Source organism: Eriocheir sinensis, chromosome 49, assembly GCF_024679095.1.
Source record: "Eriocheir sinensis breed Jianghai 21 chromosome 49, ASM2467909v1, whole genome shotgun sequence".
Taxonomy (NCBI): Eukaryota; Metazoa; Arthropoda; class Malacostraca; order Decapoda; family Varunidae; genus Eriocheir; species Eriocheir sinensis.
In genome coordinates this window covers 10750968-10776893 of record NC_066557.1, presented here as the reverse complement: position 1 = coordinate 10776893, position 25926 = coordinate 10750968, and the positions used below count along the sequence as shown (strand labels likewise).

General features: G+C 46.2%; 2 protein-coding genes across 3 annotated transcripts in view; both read right to left on the bottom strand.

Moving 5' to 3' along the window:
* The window catches only part of LOC126981897 (uncharacterized), a 70479-nt gene that overhangs the window by 25494 nt on the left and 19059 nt on the right, over positions 1 to 25926 (bottom strand). The window lies entirely within an intron of this gene.
* The window catches only part of LOC126981637 (cell death abnormality protein 1-like), an 83494-nt gene continuing 66305 nt past the window's right edge, over positions 8738 to 25926 (bottom strand). The window contains exons 17-19 of the mRNA XM_050833074.1: positions 24207 to 24336; positions 10654 to 10785; positions 8738 to 8741 (exon numbers count right to left, since the gene is read on the bottom strand). Of these exons, the coding sequence (XP_050689031.1) occupies positions 8738 to 8741; positions 10654 to 10785; positions 24207 to 24336 (266 nt within the window). The remainder of the gene's footprint in view (positions 8742 to 10653; positions 10786 to 24206; positions 24337 to 25926) is intronic.

Sequence of the window (25926 nt, the reverse complement as noted above, 5' to 3'; positions counted from 1 at the left end):
GGAGAGAGTTCAGCGACGCGCTACGAAAATAATTCCGCCCTTGAGAGAGACGAACTCAGATGACTCAAACTAGCCCTTACGCTTAACGCTTATTGAGCTCTTGCAAGGGGTGGCTTTAAGTACCTGAAGAAGTTTCTTAACGTCGTCGACCATTCCGTTAACCACCAACCCGCCCCCCTCACGGGACAAAACCGTCAGTGTCCCAACATCACCTCCCACCTCAGAGCCGCCCTTCCCCTCAGGCGCTGCCCCCTCCCCCTCGCCCCCCACCCCTTCATCACCTTTCTGTTGGCGCGAATCCTCCTCTAACCCCTCTCCCTTCAACTTCGTCACCCCTACCTTGTTCATCTTCATCACCACATTCACCTCATTTGTTTATATCGCTCGACGCCACGATGCTTTACTACATCGAGAACAATTATCAGTGTTTTTTTTTATGACACACACACACACACACACACACACACACACACACACACACACACACACACTAAAGGTCCTGGCAGTATCCAGAGATCGAGTATAAGGAGCTTGCTCGGGTTGGGAGGTACTTGCTGTAATGCAGAGCCAAGTTCATGATCAGCCTGTGGGTGAATTATATATATATATATATATATATATATATATATATATATATATATATATATATATATATATATATATATATATATATATATACACACACACACACACACACACACACACACACACACACACACTGCCTGTAACTCAGTGGTAGCTCTGTGCTGCCAGGCTTCACGGTCTGGCAGGAGGTTCAAGTCCCACTCAGGCCAGGATTTTCCACTCATAAGAAGTGGTTGTTGTCCCCTTGAGCAAGGGGAATGGGGTGTGTGAAGATCCTGGCAGTACAGAGACAGACTAATGGCCTTTGCTCTAATCGGAAGGGTAGGCCATTTATGGGCAATGACGAGTTCAGCTCATGATCAGGCCGTGGTGAATCACACACACACGCACGCAAGACCACCGGAAACATCTCAACCTATCACGAAGGTAAAGCATACAAAAGAGCTGAACAAAAAACAACACCCCAACAGCAGTATACTTTCTTGCTTTACCATTAGTACTAAAAAAGGAAAAGTTTGCTAGACATGGCTAACCTCTCACTTTAGGATAATAGTCTTGAATAGAATTTTGTGTTTTGAAATACTTATATTCACTTAATGGCATCATTATCGTTAGTGCAGTTCCTCAGCCTCACCATGAACTATTAGCCACCCGCCCCACTGGCGTGGCTTTGACCGCACAGCAAAAACAAAGGCAGCTGCCGTCATACTGGCATACCAGTCAGACGCTTCCTCTCACTGCTGTGAGCTTTGAACCTTCGCGTCCGCGTCGCGGCCATGCGGCCTGCAGGATATACCTTCTTACCTTTCACTGAGGTACATATACAGCTACGAGAATGTGAAATCAAATGTATTTATTTTCGCACTAGTTGCGCACCAGTTTATAGTCTTCTACTTAAATTCCACCACAATAAAACTATACGAGATATTGAAAACAGTTGTTTTTCTTTTCGTGAGATTTCCTTGATTTCTGCTTTACAAATTGTGATAAAAAGCTGATTTATCATTAGTTTTGAATAAAATAGAGGCAAAGAACAAATAAAAGGTGCACTTTCTTCATTGTTTTAGGAAGTTTTTACTTTTACGCTGTCTCATGGTGCTAACTCTCGTATCGGAAATCTGAAGGAAGAATAAGAATCCTCGGAAAATTCTAATATTACTTTATTCTGCGTCCATAAATGGACCTTAAATTGTTGTTTTGTATTTTTGTATTATGTCATGTAAAATGCAACTAATAACGAAGCCAATGTTAGATTATTTATAAGGATGAGTGCAGTCTTTGTGGGTAAAGTGACTGAGAACAAAATGCTTTGGCGTACGGATAAACTCCCTGTAGCCGGCCAGAGAAAGTATTCTACGGACATGTAAAAATAAAACTTATTTGAAACTTATGGTGCACGAGAGGATAGAGTTAATTGAAACTCGCAGAAAAAGGTTTGGTTTGGAATGTTAAGCGAAACATGCCAAGTAAATACCGCAGAGTTCCACGCTTGGGTGAAAGGGATATCTGCGATGGTTAGTTACATTAGTTGCTTGAATATGCGTCTTTAACACGATACGAGGTAGTTTTATGGGTTTGTTCACTCTTCTTGGGTGAGTTTATCATGTAATGAGGAGAAAACTATGGGAAACATATGAGAGCTGAAGTTGTTAATGTTATAATAGGAAATATAGTGGGTATCACGGACCTAAGCAACGTCAATATAAGAATATATGCATAGAAGATACAGATGATTAAACCAGGTGTGTACAGACAAATTAATAGGTAAGTAGATAGATATCGATGAAAACAAAGGAATAGAAAAGTAATGAAATATAAGAGTAAAACTTTAAATACATAAAAACATATATGAACTGGTAGATATAAAGACAGATGGTTAAGTAGATAAATATAAAGATATGAACTGACAGCAGATAAAATAATGGCAGGCCCAGTGGTCAGTGCGGGGTGTGGTGAGCCCGTGGACCAAGGTTCGAATCCCACAGAAACACGCTGATTTTTCAAGTTATCACTGCGTGGCGAAAGATTACGCACATGCTGCCCAGATCTCAGTCAACCGTAATCTGAGAGAGGGAGGGAGGAAAGGGGGTAAGAGGGGTGGAAGATGAAGCTGAGGGAGAGGTAGCTGGAGGGAGGTGGAGGAGACAGGTAGGAGGGGAGAAAATGGAGGGAGGCAATGGGGAAGAAGGGAGGAGATGGTAGTAGGGATAGAGGAAGGGAGACGAAGGGGAAGGAGGGGAGGGAGATGATAGGAGGGATAGAGGAAGGGAGACGAAGGGGGGAAGGAGGGAGGGAGATGGTAGGAGGGATAGAGGAAGGGAGACGAAGGGGGAAAGAGGGAGGGGAGACAGTAGGGAGGGATAGAGAAGGGACAAGGGGAAGGAGGGAGGGAGACAGGGAGGGATAGAGGAAGGAGACGAAGGGGAAGGAGGGGAGGAGATGGTAGGGAGGGATAGAGGGAAGGGACACAAAAGGGGAAGGGGAGGGGAGGAGGATGGTAGGGAGGGGATAGAGGGGGAGACGAAGGGGAAGGAGGGGAGGGAGATGGTGTAGGGATAGAGGAAGGGAGACGAAGGGGGAAGGAGGGAGGAGATGGTAGGAGGGCTAGAGGAAGGGAGACGGGGGGGAAGGAGGGAGGGAGATGATAGGAGGTGGATAGAGAAGGAGACGAAGGGGGAAGGAGGGAGGGAGATGGTAGGAGGGATAGAGGAAGGGAGACGAAGGGGAAGAGGGGAGGAGATGGTAGGAGGGATAGAGGCTGGAGACGGCTGGGGGAAGGAGGGAGGGAGATGGTAGGAGGGATAGAGGAAGGGACACAAAAGGGGAAGGAGGGAGGGAGACAGGAGGGATAGGAGGGGAGACGAAGGGGAAGGAGGGGGGAGGGAGATGGTAGGATAGAGGAAGGTGAGACGGGGAAGGAGTAAGGAGATGGTAGGAGGGCTAGGAGGGAAGGAGACGAAGGGGGAAGGAGGAGGGAGATGATAGGGAGGGATAGAGGAAGGGTGAAGGGGAAGGAGGGGAGGGAAGGGATAGAGTAAGGAGACGAAGGGGAAGAGGAGAGATGATAGAGGGATAGAGTAAGGAGATGGAAGGAGTGAAGGGAGATGAAGGGGAAGGAGGAGGGAGATGATAGGAGGGGATAGAGAAGGGAGAATAGGAAGGGAGGATGGTAGGAGGGATAGGAAGAAGGGAACGAAGGGGAAGGAGGGGAGGGAGATGATAGGAGGGATAGAGGAAGGGAGACGAAGGGGAAGGAGGGGAGGAGATGATAGAGGGAGGAGGGAAGGGGAGACGAAGGGGAAGGAGGGGAGGGAGGATGGTAGGGAGTGGATAGAAGAAGGAAACGAAGGGGAAGGGAGGAGATGTAGGGAGGGATAGAGGAAGGGACACAATGGGGGAAGGAGGAGGAGATGGTAGGAGGGATAGAAGAAGGAAGGAGGGAGGAGGACAGGGAGGATAGAGGAAGGACACAATGGGGGGAAGGAGGGGAGGGAGATGGTAGGAGGGATAGAAGAAGGGAAACGAAGGGGAAGGGAGGGGAGATGTAGGAGGGGATAGAGGAAGGGAGATGGAAGGGGAAGGAGGGGAGGGAGATGGTGGGGAGGATAGAGAAGGGGAGACGAAGGGGAAGGAGGGGAGGGAGATGTAGGAGGATAAAGGAAGGGGAGACAAGGGGACGGAGGGGAGGGGAGATGTAGCAGGAGGGATAGAGAAGGAGACAAGGGAAGGAGGGGAGGGAGATGGAGAGGGATAGATAAAGGAGACGAAGGAGGGGAGGGAGATGCAGGAGGGATAGAGGGGAAGGGAGACGAAGGGGAAAGGAGGGGAGGGAGATGGTAGGGAGGATAGAGTGAAGGAAGAAGGGGAAGGAGGGAGGAGATGGTAGTAGATAGAGGAAGGAGATGAAGGGGAAGGAGGAGGGAGATGGTAGGAGGGATAGAGGAAGGAGACGAAGGGGAAGAGGGAGGGAGATGTAGGGAGGACAGAAGAAGGGAAACGAAGGGAAGGGGAGGGAGACAGGAGGGATAGAGGAAGGGACAATAAATGGGGGAAGGAGGGAGGAGGCTACAGGAGGGACAGAAGGGAAACGAAGGGGAAGGAGGGAGGAGATGGTAGGAGGGATAGAGAAGGACAATAAAGGAGGGGAGGAGATGGTAGGGAGGGAAGAAGGGAACCTGAAGGGGGAAGGAGGGGAGATGGAGGGATAGAGAAGGAGATGAAGGAGGGGAGGGAGATGGTAGGGAGGGATAGAGGAAGGGAGAGACGAAGGTATGAGGGGAGGGAGATGGTAGGGAGGGATAAAGGAAGGAGACGAAGGGGGGGACGGGAGGGGAGGGAGATGTAGGAGGGATAGAGGAAGGAGACTTAGACAAGGAGGGAGGGAGATGGTAGGAGGATAGAGGAAGGGGTATTTAAGGAGGGAGGGAGATGTAGGTGAGGGGATAGAGGAAGGGAGACGAAGGGGAAGGAGGAGGGAGATGGTAGGGAGGGATAGAGGAAGGAGACGAAGGAAAAGGAGGAGGAGAGAGGGATAGAGAAGGAGAAGAAGGTAAGGAGGGAGGAGATGGTAGGGGATAGAGAAGGGGAGACGAAGGGGGAAGGAGGGGAGGAGATGGTAGAGGGATAGAGGAAGGGAGAAGAAGGGGAAGGAGGGAGGGAGATGTAGGAGGGATAGAGGAAGGAGACGAAGGGGAAGGAGGGAGGGGAGATGGTAGGAGGAGAGAAGGAGATGAAGGGGAAGGAGGGGAGGGAGATGTAGGGAGGGGATAGAGGAAGGGAGAAGAAGGGGGAAGGAGGGAGGGAGATGGTAGGGATAGAGGAAGGGAGACGAAGGGGAAGGAGGGAGGGAGATGGTAGGGAGGGGATAGAGGAAGGGAGACGAAGGGAAAGGAGGGGAGGGAGATGGTAGTAGGGATAGAGGAAGGGAGACGAAGGGGCTGGAGGGAGGGAGACAGGAGGGATATGGTGAAGGAGACGAAGGAAAGGAGGGGAGAGACAGTAGAGGGTTAGAGGAAGGGAAGAAGGGGGAAGGAGGGGAGGGAGATGGTAGTAGGGATAGAGGAAGGAGACGAAGGAAGGAGGGGGGAGGGGAGACAGAGAGGGATAGAGGAAGGAGAAGAAGGGGAAGGAGGGGAGGGAGATGGAGGGATAGAGGAAGGAGACGAAGGGGAAGGAGGAGGAGATGGAGGGATAGAGGAAGGGAGACGAAGGGGGAAGGAGGGAGGGAGATGGTAGGAGGGATAGAGGAAGGGGAGAAGAAGGGGGAAGGAGGGAGGGAGATAGCAGAGGGATAGAGGAAGGAGACATAAAGGAGGGGAGGACAGGAGGGATAGAGGAAGGGAGAAGAAGGGGGAAAGGAGGGAGGGAGATGGGGAGGGACAGAGGAAGGGAGAAGAAGGGGGAAGGAGGGGAGGGGAGATGTAGGGATAGAGGTGAAGGGAGACGACAAGGAGGGGGAGGAGATGGTGGAGGGATAGAGGAAGGGAGACGAAGGGGAAAGGAGGGGAGGGAGATGGTAGGGAGTGGATAGAGGAAGGGGAAGGAGGGAGGAGACAGGTAGGGACAGAGGAAGGGTGACGAAGGGGGAAGAGGAGGGAGATGGCAGGAGGACAGAGGAAGGGAGAAGAAGGGGGAAGGAGGGGAGGAGATGGTAGGGAGGAGATGAAGGAGACGAAGGGGCAGGGGAGGGAGACAGGGGAGGGAGAGGAAGGGAGACGAAGGAGGGGAGGGAGATGGTAGGAGGGATAGAAGGGAGACGAAGGGGGAAGGAGGGAGGGAGATGGTAGAGGGGATGAGGAAGGAGACGAAGGGGAAGGAGGGGAGGGAGATGGTAGGAGGATAGAGGAAGGGAGACGAAGGGGAAGGAGGAGGGAGATGGTAGGATAGGAGGAAGGGAGACGAAGGGGGAAGGAGGGAGGGAGATGGAGAGGGATAGAGTGAAGGGACGAAGGGGAAAGGAGGGGAGGGAGACAGGAGGGGATAGAGTGAAGGGGTAGAAGGGGAAGGAGGAGGAGACAGGGGGGGATAGAGGAAGGAGACGAAGGGGGAAGGAGGGGAGGATGGTAGAGGGATAGAGGAAGGAGACGAAGGGGAAGGAGGGGAGGAGATGGTAGGAGGGATAGGGAGGAAGGGAGACAGAGATAGATGAAGGGGGAAGGAGGGAGAGGGGATAGAGGAAGGAGACAAGGGGAAGGAGGAGGGGGGAGTAGATGGTAGGAGGGATAGAGGAAGGAGACGAAGGGGGAAGGAGGAGGGAGATGGTAGGAGGGATAGAGTGAGACGAAGGGAAGGAGGGGAGGGAGACAGAGGCTAGAGGAAGGGAGACGAAGGGGAAGGAGGGGAGGGAGAGATGGTGGAGGCTAGAGGAAGGGAGAAGGAGGGGAGGAGACAAGTGGGATAGTAGAGCAGGCAGACGAAGGGGAAGGAGGTGGAGATGGTAGGAGGGAGGGTAGAGTGAAGGGACGAAGGGGGAAGGAGGGGAGGGAGATGGTAGGAGGATAAGTGGGGAGCAAAGGCGAAGGAGATGAGTTTAAAGGAGAAAAACTGTTATAAACCTCAGCAGTGCCTGTGTAATTCACTCCACGTCCTGATCACGAGTTGGACCTCAAATCGCCAGCAAGTACCCTCCGACATGAGCAAGCATACTCATTATAGTCGATCTACGGGTACTCCCAGGACCTCACACACCATACACCCCATCTCCTTTGCCTCCAGGGGGGACAGTAACCACTCCTAGTCAACGGAAAGAATCCGGCTGAATGGGGCTCAGACTGCCGCGGTCTGACCGTAAAGCCTTGCAGCACAGTACTCTAACCAATTGAGCTACCGAAGCAGTGTGTGTGTGTGTGTGTGTGTGTGTGTGTGTTTGTGTGTTATTTCTGAATTATAATCTCATTTTGTCCATTTGATGAATGTAAAATAAATGAATGATTATATATAAATAAAAGAAAACAACTATTGATGCAGTGCAGATTTGCAAATAAATATATTTCAGAATATCAACAAAGCTTTACAGGCAGAAGAAAACAATACGATAAATAAATACAAAATAAAAATAACAACAAACTCAGCAAGGTAGAGTATGTAATAAGACTAATCAAAGTATCAAACAATGACATACGCCTTAAATAAAAATACACTCCCATACAAACAACGGAGAAAAACAAGGAGGGGATGCAGACTACAGCTGACCCGTCCTTAAGATACAATACTCACGCCAAAAGATTCCTTTTTTCTCTTTTTACTTTTGTACTTCTAAAATAAAATCCATGTGTCTCTGTCCGCTTCTGGTTCAGCCCTGCCACGGCACATTTCAGGATCTCCTGGCAAAGCCACACTCTGTTCTTTCTCCCTCACCACACTCCTGACTTTTAAGTGGTGAGTGGTGGTAGTAGTGGTGGTGGTGGTGGTGGTAGTCGTCGGTGGTGGTGGTACTTGTGGTAGTGGTGCTAGTAGAGGTGATTAGTGGTGGGGGGTTGTGGTGGTGGTTGTGGTGGTGGTGGTTGGTGCTGGGGTAGTGGTAGTGGTTGTTGGAGTGGGGGTGGTGGTGGTGGTTGTTGAATGCGGCTGTTGTGGTAGGTTGGAAAAGCCTCGGTTGTGGTGGTGGTGGCGGGTGCTGTGGTGGTGGTGGTGGGGTGCTGTGGTGGTGGTGGTGGTGCTGTGGTGGTGGTGGTGACTAGGTGCTGTGGTGGTGGTGGTGGGTGCTGCAGTTGTGGTGGTTGTTGTCTCATCTGTTTGAAAGAAAATTACATTATAAGAAAAATAGAATCAGCTGTGAAAGAAACAAAAAAAAAAACACTGACCTCATCAATCACTGCTTTACCAGCCTCTAAATATACCTCTACTCTTCTCTATCTTCCTTAGCTGCAGGTCTTTTTACAGTTTTTACATTATATATTATAACAAAGAACAAGGTATTGGCATTTTTTCTAAAGAGGGTACACTTCCTAGCCTACTCCTCCTTCTTTGAGTTTGCCCTGAACTGCCTCCCTACTGTAAGAAGAAAACACTAGAGACTAGGAAGACTTACCGATGTGCAACACACACAGTCCTCGCCGTCACACACTCTTCTCAATGACCCAGCCATTGCATGCTGCCTTCTTATTGTTACTGTTATGATCTTCATACCTCCACTGACTGTTCACCTGGCTCCTCATCTGTAGGGTCACACGTGAGGCCAAGGAGGTGAGTGGTAGGATAGGGAGTGCAGGGAGGGTGAGTGGAGGTTAGTTAATAGTTCTGGCTCCTTGTTTAAATTTATTTTTCTTTTTATCAATTCTGGCCATCTGAGGCATACTTTAATATTTAAAGTCACTCTATTATATTGTTTTAATGAATCTTTATGTGTGTAAGCTATATTGCTGCTCAAAGAATCTAATGAAAAGCTGTAAGTATTGTTCTAAAGGCACAGTATTCAAGCAACACTGAATTAACACATGATTTCACCTACTTTACTTTAGCCCGTGTGTCGTGGCACTCTTTGTCCTTGTCCTGGCACTTGCAGTGGAATCTTCTCACCTCCTGGACTGTTACATACACCACCACCTGCTCATCTGTGGGTGGGAGGTGAAAGAGTGGCAGTGGCAGTAGTGGTGTAAAAGTGGTGATGGTGAATTGGGATGTGAAGGTGGTGAAAGGTAGTGGTGGTGGTTTGTATGTTGCGCAACTCAAAGACCTCGGAGGAAACTGTGGCTGAAACCAATTCTGATCTTAAATGTATCTGTGACTGTAGTATTTTATCTCTACGAAGGCAACCTGGCAAAGTCGACAACACCGATGCAACACACACAGTCATCACCAGTGCACATGTTGTCAATATTGCTCTATCGCACTCTTGACCTGCTCTGGCAAACGCCCTTGAGTCTTCTCACACTCATCTGCTTGATCGCACACCACCTGCTCATCTCTGTGGGTGGTGGTGGTGATGGTGATAACGGGGGGATATAAATGTTTCTGGCTCCTATTTTTTTTTTCCTTTTTTTCATCAGTTCTCATGCCTCCCTATCACCACCTTGTTTGTATGTTCAAAATCCTATCTAATTTTAATGTCCTCATCTATCCACTTTTGTATGTTACTGCTCAAGATCTAGCAAGAAAATGTATTTGAAAACTGTATGAATTTGACATAGCTGAGATCTTCCAACATTATTTGCTCTCAAGAACTGCTTACATTTGCCACTTGCTGATGCAACAAACCACAATTGTCTCCGGCGCACTTCTCCTCAGTGATCCAACCAGCATTCCTTTATCCTTGCTCTGACACTGGCCCTCAACATGGTGCATTCCTCGATGGCAAGCTTTATCAGGTTCCTCTGTGGGGAGTGGGACAAAGGTGATGGTTGTAGTGGTGGTGGTGGAGGAGGTTATGTAGGTAAACAACACTGAATACCTACAAATATTAACACACTGTATTTCATTATGGCGTGTTTTGTGTGGAAAGTGGTGGTGGTGGTATCGTGGTGGTGGTGGTACTTAGTGGTGCTAGTAGAGGTAGTGGTGGGGGTTGTGGTGGTGGTTGTGGTGGTGGTGGTTGGTGCTTTAGTGGTTGTTGGAGTGGGGATTGGTGGTGGTGGTTGTTGGTCATGCTGTTGTGGTAGTGGTGGGTGCTATCTGTGGTGGTGGTGGTGTGTGCTGTGTGGTGGTGGTGGGTGCTGTGGTGGTGGTGGTGGGTGCTGTGGTGGTGGTGGTGACTTATCTATCCTTCTTTTGTCTGTTATTCCTCAGCCTTGTGGTGGTTGTTGTCTGGCTTCAAGATCTGTTTAAAGAAATATTACATTATAAGAAAAATGCTCAGCTGTGAAACCCAACCTCACGACACTATCAATGAGACAGGTTTAAAGATGTTGTTTACCGAAATAATACGAGGCACCGTTGAGCTTTTAGTTTGGAACCTGCCCTTTTACAGTTTTACATTATATATTATAACAAAGAACTGGTAAGTGTGTCAGGCATTTTTTCTAAAGATACTGTTTACCTAGCCTAGCCATTCTCCTTCTTTGAGTTTGCGTGCCACTGAACAAGAAGGTGCCTCACTTACTGTAGAAAACACTAGAGACTAGGAAGACTTACCGATGCAACACACAGTCCTCGCCGTCACACACTTTCTCAATGACCCAGCCCTTGCATGCTGCCTTCTTGCCCTGACACTGGCCCTTCTTGATCTTCTTGCACGCCTTCTGATCTTGTTCACTTGTTCCTCTTCTGTCTTGGTCACGTGAGGCCAAGGAGGTGGTGGAATGTAGGATCAGGGGTGCAAATAGGTGGTGGAGGTTAGTTGTGGTTCTGGCTCCTTGTTTCGTTATTTTTTCTTTTTTATCAATTCTGTGTCTGAGAGCATACTTTAATATTTCATTCACTCTGACCTGTATTGTTTTAATGAATCTTTGTGTGGTATGGCTATATTGCTGCTGCCAAAGATCTAATGAAAAACTCTCTTCATATTGTTCTAAAGAAGGCAACACAGTATTATGAGCAACACTCTGTATACGGATTAATTATATACAACCATATTCTACAAAAGATTCGTTTTCTGGGGACAAAAGAATGAGTTTGTATACATCCTTGTGTGGCACTTGCTCGTGGATCTTATCACTCCATGGACTGTTCGCACACACCTGCTCATCTGTGGGTGGGACTATTACCTCGTGGCTGGTGGTGGTAACAAGAGAATTTATGGTGGTGAGAGATGAGAGAGAGAGAGAGAGTGGTTTGTATGTTACTGCTCAAAATTCTCAAGAAAACTACTGTTGAAACTAATTTGATCTTAAAACTAGCCATGGATAAACCCACAACGTCTATACAAAGCCTTCACACTGGTGACCCAAACAACAGGTCTGAGTCATATGGGCCCATGTTGTCAAAGAATGGATGTCCAGGAAAGGAAGATGACCTGCTCTGGCAAACGTTATATCTTCTCACACTCATCTGGAAGCACCACCTGCTCATCTGTAGGTGGGAGACAGGTAGATGGTGATAAGCAGCAGGATGCAGAAGGTGAATAGCAGCAGCATATTTTATCATCTCTTCCCATCAGTTCTCTGTTTCTATCTATCTAGTTTGTATGTTTTATGATTTAGTTTTGTATGAAGAAGAATCTATGAAGTTTTGTTTTCCCAAGCTAATATAGAATGTTACTGCTGAAAACCCTAGGAAAAACAAAAACTGTAATCTGATCTAAGCTGAATCTTCAGTGTATTTGACTCCAAGACAACAGTTTGGGAACGCGGGTCTGATACAACACACAGTTGTCTCCAGTGCACTTCTCCTCAATGGCCCAACCAGCACATTCGCTGTCCTTGTCCCACGGAGCCCTCACACCATTGGCCTTCCTCTGACTGGTCAAGACGACACGCTGATGGGATTGAGACGAGGAAAGGGTGAAAAAGGTATGTTATTGTGCAAAGAAAATGGAGGTAACTTCAACACTAGCAATACTGGATATCTACAACACATCCTTATTACTCATCTATATTTCAACACTGCATAATATTTTGAATAAAGAAAATAAGATAGTCAACCTCATCTCACGTTCTTTCTCTCAGAGGTCCCATTTCTTTTCTTGTTCTGGCATTTTCCAGAAAATGGGAACGTTGTCACCCTCATCCCACTTTCTTCTTCTTTCTTTGTGACTTGACATTGGTGGTGGTGCAGTCTGTGGTCCTGGCCCTGTTCTCCGTTTTATTTCCTTGTTCATTCTATTTGTTCTCCTTTTTATTAGTTCTTCGTCTTTGTGTGCTTCTTGTTCTTCTCACTGCTTTTCTGTTTCATTTTTCTTTCCTTTTTTATTAGTTTTACTGTGTGCATCTGTTTGATGTGTTGTTCTATTCACTAGTTGTTTTGCTTGCTATTTCACTATTTTCTCATCTGTGTTTACTCTTCTTAACACTATTTGGCTTGCCTTCCAATGGGAACTCTCTATTTCCTCTTCCTCTTCTAGTCTGTTTCTTCGGCTGTCAGTTCTTCTCTCTTCTCGTAATGTGTTTTTTTCCTCATATAATCTTGTCCTTCTTCCTTGTCTTATTTTCTGAGATTTGTCTACGTAGTTTTCTGCTTGTCTATATTTTTTTTATTCATTTATATTTTCTAATTGTATTTGGATTTCTGCACTATCTTTCTTTTCTGTCCGTCTTTCTTAGTTCCTGTCTAGTTTCTGTTCTATTTTCCATTCTGAATTTATCCTTCCCTGCTGGCTGTTCTGCTCCTGCTTCTCAGTCTTTTCTAGTTTCTGTTCTATTCTTCCCCATTCTGTTATTCATTCTTCTATCATTTCTGTCCTTTCTGCTTCCCCTGCTGGCTTTCTGCTCCTGCTTCTCTGTTATCCTTCCTTCCTGAGCCTATTTCTTTTGGCTGTTCTGCTCCTGCTTCCCTATTCGGCTGTTAAGTCCTTCCTGCTGGCTGACTAATATAGGAAAGGCCACCTGCTACCTGTCTGCTCACCTGAGTCTGCTCAATCACCTGTTTCTGGCATAAGTCAAAGTTATTTCATAATTATTTCCTCCCCATCTTGGGCACTACATATATGCATGGGTTAAGACATATGCCCTTTCATATCGCGACTTCACCAACTGATTGAGAAAAAGGTAAGAACTAATATTCAAACCATGGATTCAAAAGAAGGAACAAAATACACTATGAGACAAGGAAGATGAGAGAAAATAATTGTAAGAGGAATAGAAAGAGAAGGAACAATGGGGAGGGTGAATAACAAGATATCATAGTTGGAAAGAAAAGGAAACAAAAGGTAAAGGAAATGAAGGAATTAAGAGAAATGGAAAGAGAAAGAAAGGAAGTACTGTTTACCGAAAGGAAGAGGATACAATAAGAGTAAAAATGAAGGTGTCTGTACTCACTGTAGCAGAATGAGACTGGTAAAAGTGTCAGGCTGCGATACTGTTTACGAAATAGGACGAGAGTAGCCACACTTTTTTATTCTCTTCGTAACTCATCTTTGCGTGCCGCCGTGAACAAGAAAGGTGTCTGTACTCACTGTAGCAGCAGACGCAGTTCTTGCCTTGCATCCCTTCTTGCTGGTCTTGCCCTTGCAGCAACTTGTGTTCGGGCTGGCACGCATACCCTTCTTCTTCTTGCACGCCTTCTGGATTTGCACTTGTTCCTTTACCTTCTTAGTGCGGCTTGGGAGGGAAGGGTACGGATCAGGAACAAATGCCACCCCTCACTCTTGAAAACCACAACCACTATTTCATACCGGGCTGTGAGTCAGGTTCTACGTGGATGTTTTCACGTTCATAGCACAGGAGCCTTGTCAAAATATCCAGTCTTGACACATAAAATCACGCCTTCAGCGTGGCTGGCGGGAGTAGCGGATGTGCACCACATCATCGCCCGCCACCCTCCTCTCCTCTTGCTTACAGTTAACTGCTTCTAAATAAGTTATAACTCTGTATACATTTTAATTATATATATAACCTACAATTCTACAAAAATTCGTTTTCGGGGACAAAAAAGACTGAGTTTAGCATACATCCTACACGGTGTGGCAGGGCGGCTCGTGGAAGGTATCAAGCAGTTACCGTCTACGCACCACCCACACCTCGCGCCGCGCAATAAACCAACCTCCTGAACCCTTACCTCGTGGCTGGCGTGCAAAAGGCCAAAACAAGAGAATTTATGATCGAAAAATACGTTGAGAGAGAGAGTGTGACGTGAAGAGCAGCCAAAGTGACGATAAAAAAATGCACGATACTACCAGGCTCTTAAAACTGGCATGGATAAACCCACAACGATCTAACAAAGCCTTACCAATGTCAACCAGGTGTATAAGCTAAAAGGTCTGAGAATATATGGGCCCCAGGAAAGAAGGATGTCCAAGGAAAGGAAGATGTCTGGATTTAATGTTATATCTTTGCAGGGCAGCAGAAGCAGAACAGGCAGAAGAAAGAACAACCAGATGGAGCAGCAGCCAGCAGCAGGAGCCGCAGAAGGTGAAGCAGCAGCAACGGGAAGGAGCAGGTCGCCATAGATTAGGGCAGCAAGGAAGAAGAACAAAAGAAAGTGGTGAGAAGAGTTCGACGAAGAAGGAGAATATGAAGACAGGGCAACCAAAGCAACAAGGCTCATAAAACTAGCCCAGGAAAAACAAACTTCAACCTCTACGAAAATACTATCCAGTGTGGGGTGCGAGCCCAGAGAGTTTGGGAACGCGGGTCTACGACTTACAGGCGCATGCAGACACGTCGCTAAGTATCGCAGGCCCCGTCAATGAGTCGACTGCACGGTTGTCCCACGGAGACTGGCACACACGATGACCTTAAATTGCACTTCTTCCCCAGACGACACGCATGATGAAGAAAGGAAGGACGAGTTGAGAAAGGAGTGAAAAAAGGTATACTCAAAGGAAATGGAGAAGAATATCGAAAATCCTTGTCCGAATTTCTCAACCATCCTTTATCCTTTATAAAAAAATCATAATTAATGTAAAATTGAATAAAGAAAATAAGATAGTCAACCACTCATCCTGCACGTTCTTTCTCTTCCATTTTCTTTTTATATTCAGAAACTCAAAAAAAGTAAAAACAATAAAAGAAAATGGGAACGTTAATCAACCCTCATCCCACTTTCTTTCTCTTCCATTTTCTTTGTTTACTTAACATTGGCCATAGATTCAGTCTCCCCCTTCAGCGGTTGGCCCTGTTCTCCGATGCCACTTGTTCTTACTCACTTTGTTCTTCTTGTTTGTTCTTCGATCTTTATTCTTCTAGCAGTCTTCTCATTCTTGTTTGTCTTGTTCTTCTTCTCAATGTCTTCCCCTACTGGCTTGTTCTTCTTCTCAGATTTCTTCACCTTCCTCTGCCTGGCTGTTCTCTCCTGCCCTTCAGCTGACTCATCGTTCTGCTCCTGCTTCCCCTGCTTCCAGCTGTTCTGCTCCTGCTTCCCCTGCTGGCTGTTCTGTCCTGCTTCCCCTGCTGGCTGTTCTGCTCCTGCTTCCCCTGTTGGCTGTTCTGCTCCCCTGCTTCCCCCTGTTGGCTCGTGCTCACCTTCCCCTACTTAGCTGTTCTGCTCCTACTTCCCCCCACAGCTGTTCTGCTCTGCTTCCCTGCTGGCTGTTCTGCTCCTGCTTCTATTGGCTGTTCTGTATAACAGAACAGACTCCTGCTTCGTGTTCTCTGCTTCTTGCTGTTCTGCTCCACTTCCCCCTGGCTGTTCTGCTCTTCCGTCTCCCATATACCTGCCTGCACCTGTCTGCTCTGCTGCCTCTCCACCTGCCTCACCACCTGTCGCACCAGCCCGCACCATGCATGGTTGGTGGCAACGGCGGCGTCTTGGGCTGGGCAGAGACAAGTTGACAGGGGGGAGAACAGGAGATGTGATCCCTGAGAGAAAGGAAAATGAGATTGAGGAGAAAAAAGGGCAAGAACAATAGAAAGAAAAGTATTGGAGGAAAAAAGAAGGAAGGTAAATGGTTAGAAAGAGAGAGAACAAAGATGAGAAGAAAATAATTGTAAGAGAATGAAAAGAAGGAACAATGATAGGGGAGGGGTTAATAACAAGACATCATAGTTGGAAAGAAAAGGAAACAAAAGAGTAAAGGAAGAAGGTAAGAGAAATGGAAAGAGAAAGAAAGGGAGAAAGTATAGCCCCGAGGTCAAATAGTATAGAAAGCGAAAAGGAAGAGGATAAATAAAAAATAAGAGAAATAAAAATAAGAAGAAACCGAGGGGAAAATAGAAAAAATCGTGATTTAGAAAGAAAGGAAAAAAGAATATAGGAAAAAGAAAAAGAAAAAACTAGAAGAGAAGAAACACGAGGGAAGGAAACAGAAGAAGGGAGAGGAGGAGGAGGAGAAATAGAGGGAGGAGGGAGGGAAAAAAAGATACTCTGAGGTAAAACAAAACAAAAGAGGCAAAGAAATATTGAGAAAACAAAAAATATCGTGAATCAGGGAGTTAATGAGACAATCAACAGGTGTGAAGGACAGGTATCGTAAGGTCAGTTTGTGTATACTCACCTGGGAGGCAGGCAGGCAGCAGATCTTCTTATGGCTTCGGCGAGGTCGCGCGGTCAAGTCTTGGAATTGCCGGGGCACTTCTCAAATCAACTTATTATGTTGACGCACCGACCCTTGAGTTCCTCGCAGGTCTTTCACTTCTGCAAACCTGACAGAAGGAGAGTATCATTAGTGAAGAAAAGGAAGAAAGAGGCAAGAAAAAAAGATAAAAAACGAAGGGAGACGATGGAAGAGGAGCGGCGAAGGGGGAGACGAAGGGGGCGACGAAGGGGGAGAGACGAAGGGGGAGCAGAAGGGGGGGCGGCGAAAGGGGGAGACGAAGGGGGGAGACGAAGAGGGGAGAATAGTGGTAATTGGAGAAAAGGAAAAGGAAGAGAAAGAAAAAGAAAGAAAAGACGAAAGGGGGTGACGAAGGGGAGAGAATATGGCTAAAGAGACGAAAAGGAAGAGAGAGGAAAAAGATAAAAAAGAAAACAAAGAGAAATGAAAGAGAAGGAACAGAGAAGGAGGATAGACCGTGAGTTGGGAGGAGGAGGAGGAGGAGGAAGAAGAGAGAAAAAAGGAGAAGAGAGAGATGAGGAAAGCCAAAATGAAAGAGAGAGTAAGACAAAGAGGAGGAGGAAGGAGATGAAGGGAGGTAAAGAATGGAGAGAAGAAAAATATAGATAAAAGAGAGAAGCAACAATTGAAAAAGTACAAACAAAAACTCTTGACAAAAAAACAAGACAAGGAAAAATATAAGCAGGAAATAAACAAGAGTAAAAAAAGAAAAAACATGTGAGATGGAGGTAAAAACTGAAAAAATACCAACTCCATAAACACTGAGCAAAAAGTAAAGAGCCAGAAAATAAAAGAAAACCAAACAATATTTCCAGAATCGTGTGGCCGTCGCAGCAGGCGTCAGTGCCGTCACCGCCAAATTAAATTTTCTCTTAACTTCCCTGGGCAGAAGGTGACAGCAGAATTTTTCAACACAAACTTGCAAAAAGATAATTTTGCACTCACTGCCATAGCAATGTAAAGCATTATTAAAAGGCATGTCCATATAACACATGTGTATAAATATTGGGCGTGATGACGGTGTTTTATCATGTTATAAGATTAAATCCTCCTTACGTAAATAGTTATTCTGCAAAGTAAATGTGGCCAGTGCTCAGCAAGTGAGACTTCCGGTTATCAAATCCGCTCAGAAGCTTGAAAAAGGCAATAGTATCGCAGAACCTGCTTGCTATATTGCTTAAAAGTACATGTTGCAAAATAATAATTTATGTAATGGGAGGAAGTATCACTAATAAACAAATAGTACGAAAAAAGAAAAAAATAATAATAATAAAATAAAGAAAAAATCTCACCATAATCCAGGTAGCCCTAAGTTTTCAAATAACTTCCAGTACCCGAGGTGTGCAGCTCACTAATTAACCTCCTTAAGTCCCGTGTCACGCGAACATTTTTCAAAGCATCCTTTGGTATTTTCATGCCGCTGATGCCAGTACAGTGCATCTTTGGCAGCAAAAAGGGATATGCGCATAATCGCCACCAGTGCAGGCGTCTTTATTAACATAATGGAGCAGACTGAACGCCACACACACACACACACACACACACACACACACACACACCACCAGACACGACACGTAATCTTGTAACTTTCAGTGAAATACAGAAGAAATGACAAGTAATGTTGGCTGTGCCAAGAGATGTTGTAGCATCTCTGTGATAGCAGCAGAAAACAAAGTACCTCTAGGACACATAATGACTCTCATGTTGCTGTTCTGGTTTTTCTATGGAGGTGCTACATACCTCAACAGTTCCCAGTTGTTCAGCCGTATGAAGTCACGAGAAAGGAATCTCCGGATATTCTAGAAGCAGACTTTCCTGACTTAAAGTTCGTAGTAGGCAATATGCTCTCAGTGTTTCTTCTTGGAAGCCAAAGGACTCGTTTCTTCTTCTGAAGCCAAGAGGTCAGGGACGTTTTCTTGACAAAAAGTGTGCCAAACACACAGAGTGAGGCCAACCGCAGCAAAACGATGCCGGAAGATGCTCAATGTGGATCGACCATGTGACTACACGTGCGTTTGCTGCCGCTAAACATCGCGGTGGCACGATGCCAAAGCATCAACATTATACAACCTTTACCTGTGTGGAGGCCAGCCCAGGACCACGAGGTGAAGGTAAGGTACAGAAAACCCCTCATGCTGAAGGACGGGAGGAGGAGGAGGAGGAGGAGGAAGAGAACTTCACTGGGTGAGGTGTGAGTGAATGTGCTGAGGTGTGCTGGTGAGGCTTTATACCTTACACCCTCCTCTAGGTTTCTCAGGGGATATGAGGGAGGGGGTCAAAACACACCTGTACGCCTTGATCACAGAGTGTGGAAGGTGAGCAGAGGAGGAGGAAGGAGGACAGAGGATGCTCTGAAGGTGAACAAAAGTTAAAGCAAGAGGAAGAGAAAGAGAAAGGGGAAAGAAGGAAAGAAGATGTTAAAAAATATGATTACTGAAGAGATGCGAGAGAGAATAATAGATGGAGAGGAAAAGAAGAGGAAGAGGGATATAGAAAAGGGAAGGGAGAGAGGAAAGAGACAGGAGAATGAAGAGGACAGGGAGAGAGGTATATTTACCTATGATGTGTCTCAGCTATTTTTACCTTTGTGGGTCATTCATTATTTCTTTCTTCTCTTCCTTTCCTTTCTTTTCCATCATCTTTCCATCGTGCCTTTCCCTTATCTTCCTTTATTTCTTTCTCATATCCAGGTCTCTTTCCTTTACTTCTCTTCTTTATCTCTTTCTTTCAATTTTCCTTTCACTACTTTCCTTCAATGTCTTCTTCAAGTTCCTTTCCTTGCTGTCCCCAATTCCCATACTTCCTTTTCCTTACCTTCCTTTAACTGCATCCTCCTTTCTATCCAATCACTTTTTGCTTCTTATTGTCCCATCTTTCCCTTCTTCTTTGATGAGTATTTCCCTTTCTGCAACAGATTTCCTCCTTTTATCCTTTCTTAATTTCCTTTCCATTCTTCTTCATTTACTTTTTCTTCTAACTTTTCAGTCTTCCTCTCGATAATTCTCCTTGCTCTCATTCCTTTACTTTCATTTATTTTCCTTTCAGTCCATTGTTTTTCCTCCTCTACCTTCCATTTCTTCATCATCCATATTTTTCCTTTCCTTCAACAGCAACCGCCAGGAAGCAATGTTATGCCCAATGCAGTTCGATGACAGGACACCTCGATATGCAGCAGCTCGACCCCTAATTACAGGACGGACATTGAATTGCTGGAGGGAGTTCAACGACGCCTTTGAAAATAATTCCGCCAGCAGAGAGAGACTGAACTCAGATGACAAAACCAGCCTGCAGCAACAGCAAGCCGACTCTTACTAGAAGTCTTAAGAAGTGCCTGAAAGTTTCTTAACGTCGTCCGACCATTCCAGTTCACCACCACCCCGCCCCCTCATTGACAAAACCGTCAGTGTCCCAACATCACCTCCCGCAACCACCCCTTCCCCTCAGGCGCTGCCCCCTCCCTTCCCCCCACCCCTTCATCACCTTTCTGCTGGCACAGAAAATACCATTTTCACCTTCAATTTCATCACCCCTCTGACCATCTTCATCATCACTTTCACCTCATTTGTTTATATCACTCCTTGCCACGATAACTTTACTACATCAGGAACAATTATCAGTGTTTTTTATATTTTACACACACACACACACACACACACACACACACACACACACACACTAAAGGTCCTGTGTCAGTCAGTATAAGGCTGCTCAGGTTGGAATTTTCTGAGTGCAGAGCCAAAGTTCATGATCAGCCGTGGGTGAATTATATGTATATATCTCATAAAAAGCCATTGTCCCCCTTGAGCAAGGGAATAGGTGTTAATGAGGTCCCAACAGTACTAAAAGGTGAACTAATGAGCTTACTCTAATCGGAAGGTGGAAGCCACTTGTGAGCAATGACGAAGTTCAGCTGTGATCAGGCCCGTGGGTGATCACACACACAGATTGAACACACGCGAGCCACAGGAAACATCTCAAACTATCACGAAAAGATGGCTACATACAAAAAAGAGAGCTGATCAAGAAGCAACACCCCAACAACAGTACTCTTGCTTTACATTAGTACTACAAAAAAAGGAAAAGATTTGCTAAAGCATGTTAACCCCTCCGCACTATCAATTTGCAACCGTGTCAGATGAGGAAATTCTTTTTTATTTGAAATACTATATTATTCACGCCAATAGCGTCATTATCGTTGAACGATTCCTCAACCTCACTCAAATGAACATAGCCATCCGCTCCACTGGCGTGGCTCTGACAAAGGCAAAAACAAACGCAGTTTCCGTCAACAAGCATACCAGTCGAACCTTCCTCTCACTGCTGTGAACTTTGAACCCACTAACGCTCCGCGTCGCGGCAACTGCAGCATCTCAGCAGGTGCTAAGCAAATCTGGAAGGAAGAATAGAATCATGGAAAAATTCTAATATCCTTATTCTGAATCCATAAATGGACATATAAATTATTGCTGTATTTTTTGTCATGAAAATCTGCAACTATTAGCAAACCAATGGGTGTTATGAGGGATGATTGCAGTGCTGTGGAGTGAAAAGTGACTGAAAACAAATGCTTTGGCGTACCGGATAAACCCTGTAACCGGCCAGAGAAAGTTCTACAGACATGGAAAAGAAAACTTATTAAACCTATGGTGCGAGGAGAGAGGGTTAAGTGAAGCTTTCGCAGAAAAGGTTGGTTTAGATGTTAAGTGAAACACCAAAGTAAATACCGCAGGGTTCACACTTTGGTGAAAGGCAGGACCTGCAGTAGTTAGTTGATGGTGAAACTGAATAATGCGGCTTTAACACGATGCAAGAGGCAGTTTTATGGGTTGTTCACTCTTCTTGGGTGAGAGTTTCTCATGTCATGAGGAAAAACTTCGAAACATATGAGCTGAGATTTATTAATGTTATAATAGGAAATATGGTGGGTATCCACGGACCTAGCAACGTCAATATAAGAATATGCATAGAAGATACAGATGATTAAACCAGAGTGTGTACAGACAAATTAATAGGCCGTGAATGAATGTCGATGAAAAACAAAGAATAGAAAAAGTAATGAAATATAAGTAAACTTTAAATACATAAAAACTATATGAACTGGTAGATATAAAAACCAGATGGATAAGTAGATAAATAAAGATATATGAACGACAGCAGATAAAATAATGGCAGTGGCCCAGTGGTCAGTGCGGGTGTGGTGACCCGTGGACAAGGTTCGAATCCACAGAAACATGATTTTCAAGCCATCACCGTGGCAGATTACCCATGCTGCCCAGATCTCAGTCAACCCATGAGAGGGAGGGAGGAAAGGGGGTGAGAGGGTGGAAGATGGGAGGAGAGGTAGTGAAGGAGGTGGAGGGAGGTAGGAGGGAGGAAAAATGGAGGAGGGAGGCAATGGGGTAGGAGGAGGGGAGATGGTAGTAGGGATAGAGGAAGGGAACGAAGAAGGGAAGGAGGGAGGAGAAGATGGTGGAGGAATAGAGAGGGAGACGAAGGGGAAGGAGGAGAGTCAGCGGGATAGAAGGGGAACGAAGGGGAAGGAGGGGAGGGAGATGGGAGGGATAGGAAGGGAGACGAAAGGGGAAGGAGGGAGGAGATGGTAGGAGGGTGAGGAAGGGAGACAGAAGGGGAAGGAGGGAGGGAGATGATGGGAGGGATAGAGGGACACAGAAGGAGGAGATGGTGGGAGGGCTGAGAGGAAGGGAGACAGAAGGGGGAAGGAGGGAGGAGATGGTAGGAGGGGATAGAGGAAGGGGAGACAGAAGGGGGGAGGAGGGAGGAGATGGTAGGAGGGATGAGAGAGGAGGAGACAGAAGGGGGAAGGAGGAGGAGATGATAGGAGGATAGAGGAAGGAGACGAAGGGGGAAGGAGGAGGAGATGGTGGGGAGGGGATAGAGAGGAAGGGAGACGAGGGGGGAAGGAAGGGGGAGGAGATGGTAGGAGGGCTAGGAAGGAGACAGAAGGGGGGAAGGAGGAGAGGAGATGGTGGAGGGATAGGAAAGGGGGAGACAAGGGGGAGGAGGGAGAAGATGGTAGGAGGGATAGGGAAGGGAGACGAAGGGGAAGGAGGGAGGGAGATGGTAGGAGGGGCCTAGAGGAAGGAGACGAAGGGGGAAGGAGGGGAGGAGATGGTAGGAGGGTAGAGGAAGGAGACGAAAGGGGAAGGAGGGGAGGGAGATGGGCGGAGGGATAAGGAGGAGGAAAGGCATGAAGGAGAGAGTTTAAGGAAAAACTGTAATAAACTCCTCAGCAGTGCCTGTGTGGTCACACGTCCTGATGCAGTTGGACTCAATCATAGTACCCTCAAACATGAGCAAACACCTCATTATAGTCTGATCTATAATTTGCTCAGGACCTCACCATACACCCATCCCCTTGTTCCAGAAGACAGTAACCACTCCTAGTCAGCAGGAAGAATCCGGCCTGAATGGAACAGACCGCCGTCAGTCTGACCGTAAAACCTTGCAGCACAGTACTCTAACAGACAGGCTACCGAGCAGTGTGGTAGTATTGTGTGTGTGTGTGTGTGTGTGTGTGTGTGTGAAATCTGAATGTAATCTCATTTTCTCCATTTGATGAATGTAAAATAAAGGAATGCATAAATAAAAAAAAAACAACTATTGATGCAGTGCAGATTTGCAATAAATATATTTCAAGTATCAAAACTTTACAGGCAGAAAGAAAACATCGATAAATAAATACAAAATAAAATAAACAACCAGCAAGGTGCAGAGTATAGCCGACTAATGCGTATCAACAACATGACAAAATGCCTCCCATACAAACAACAGGAAAACAAGGAGGGATGCAGACTACAGCTGATCCGTCCTTAAGATACAATACTCGCCATAGATTCCTTTTCTCTTTTACTTTTGTACTTCTAAAATAATCCACATATGTCTCAAATCCACTTCTCGATTCCTGCCAGCATGGATCCCTGCTGTGCTACCTCTATTCCCCTCCTCCACCCTCTAACTTTCCGTGGTGGTGGTAGTAAGTGGCGTGGTGGTGGTGGTGGTGGTAGTCGTGGTGGTGGTGTTACTTGTGAAAGTACAGTGGTCACTGGTAGAGGTAGTGGTGGGGGTTGTGGTGGTGGTTGGTGGTGGTGGTTGGTGCTGGGGTAGTGGTAGTGGTTGGTGGGTGGGAATTGGTGTGGTGGTGGTTGTTGGTGCAGCTGTTGTGGTAGTGGTGGGTGCTACAGTTTGTGGTGGTGGTGGCAGGTGCTGTGGTGGTGGTGGTGGGTGCATGGTGTGCGTGCTGGTGAGTGGTGGTATTGGGTGCTGTGGTGGTGGTGGTGAGTGCTGCAGTTGTGGTGGTTGTTGTCTCATACTGTTTGAAAAAGGTACATTATAAGAAAAAAATAAAATCAACTGTGAAAAACACTGACCTCATCAATCACTAGCACACCAGCCTCTAAAATATACTCTTCTTCCTTAACTGGGTCTTTAATTTTTACATTATATATTATAACAAGAACAAGTGTATTGGCATTTTCTAAAGAGGGTACACTTCCTAGCCTACCCTCCTTCTTTGAGTTTGCCCCTGAACTGCCTCCTTACTGTAAAAAAGAAAACACTAGAGACTAGGAACACTTACCGATGCAACACACAGTCCTCGCCGTCACACACTTTCTCAATGACCCAGCCGTTGCATGCTGCCTTCTTGCCCTGACACTGGCCCTTGATCTTCATACACTCCACTGACTGTTCACACACCGGCTCCTCATCTGCAGGAGTGAAGCGAGAAGAAAGAAAAATGTATTTGTATTGTTTTGAAGGTCTTCATTCATTTAAAGGTGTCAAAGGTCTAACGAGAGACTGCATTTGTGTCATTCTAAAAAAGGCAACACATGGAATCACTGTATTCTGAGCAACACTTACGGATGCAACACACGCAGTTTTCACCCTCGCACACTTTGTCGATGGCCCAGCCGTGGCACTCGCTGTCCTTGTCCTGGCACTTGCCGTGGATCTTCTCACACTCCATGGACTGTTCACCACCACCTGCTCATCTGTGGGTGGGAGGTGAAGGTGGCGGTGGTGGTGGTAAAAGTGGTGATGGTGGTGGGATGTGAAGGTGGTGGTGGTGGTGGTGGTTTGTATGTTGCTGCTCAAAGACCTCAGGAGAAACTGTATTTGAAACCAATTCGATCTTAAATGTATCTGTGACTGTAGTATTTTATCTCTACGAAAGGCAACACTGTAGAGTCAGACAACACTTACCGATGCAACACACACAGTCATCACCGGTGCACATGTTGTCAATGGCCCAACCATCGCACTCGCTTGACCTGCTCTGGCAAACGCCCTTGATCTTCTCACACTCATCTGCTTGATCGCACACCACCTGCTCATCTGTGGGTGGTGGTGGTGGTGGTGATGGCAAGGGGGATATAAATGTTTCTGGCTCCCTATTTTTCTTTTTTCCTTTTTTCATCAGTTCTCTGCCTCCTATCTACCTTGTTTGTATGTTCAAATCTATCTAATTTTGTGTGTCCTCATCTATCCACTTTTGTATGTTACTGCTCAAAGATCTAGCAAGAAAATGTATTGGAAACTGTAATTTGACCTAAGCTGAATCTTTAACTGTATTTGCTCTCTAAGAACTGCAACACCAGAAACTTTGTCACACTTACTGATGCAACAAACACAATTATCTCCGGCGCACTTCTCCTCAATGATCCAACCAGCACATTCGCTATCCTTGCTCTGACACTGGCCCTCAACCTTGGTGCATTCCTCCGATGGCTCGCACACCTCGGGTTCCTCTGTGGGAGTGAGACAAAGGTGATGGTTGTAGTGGTGGTGGTGAGGGTAAGGGGAGGGGGAGGTTATGGTGCAGAGTTGTAGTTAGGTAACACTAAAAGCAACACTGAATACCTACAACACTCCAATATTAACTCACAGTCTGTATTTCATTATGGCGTGTTTTGTGTGTTACTGTCCAGTGTTAGAAGAGGTGCATTGTGCTGTTGTTGTTCAAAGAGAGGTAACAGGGAAAAACAACAAGCAACAGTCCTTTATGAACTCCCAAAAGATATCTTACAGTCTATCTTTTAGTGTTGCGTGCTTTTTTGTGTGTTACTGTCCTATGTTAGAAGAGGTGCATTGTGCTGTTGTTGTTCAAAGAGAGGTAACAGGGAAAAACAACAAGCAACAGTCCTTTATGAACTCCCAAAAGATATCTTACAGTCTATCTTTTAGTGTTGCGTGCTTTTTTGTGTTACTGTCCGGTGTTAGAAGAAAGAGGTGCATTGTGCTGTTGTTGTTCAAAGAGAGGTAACTGGGAAAAACAACAAGCAACACTCCTATATGAA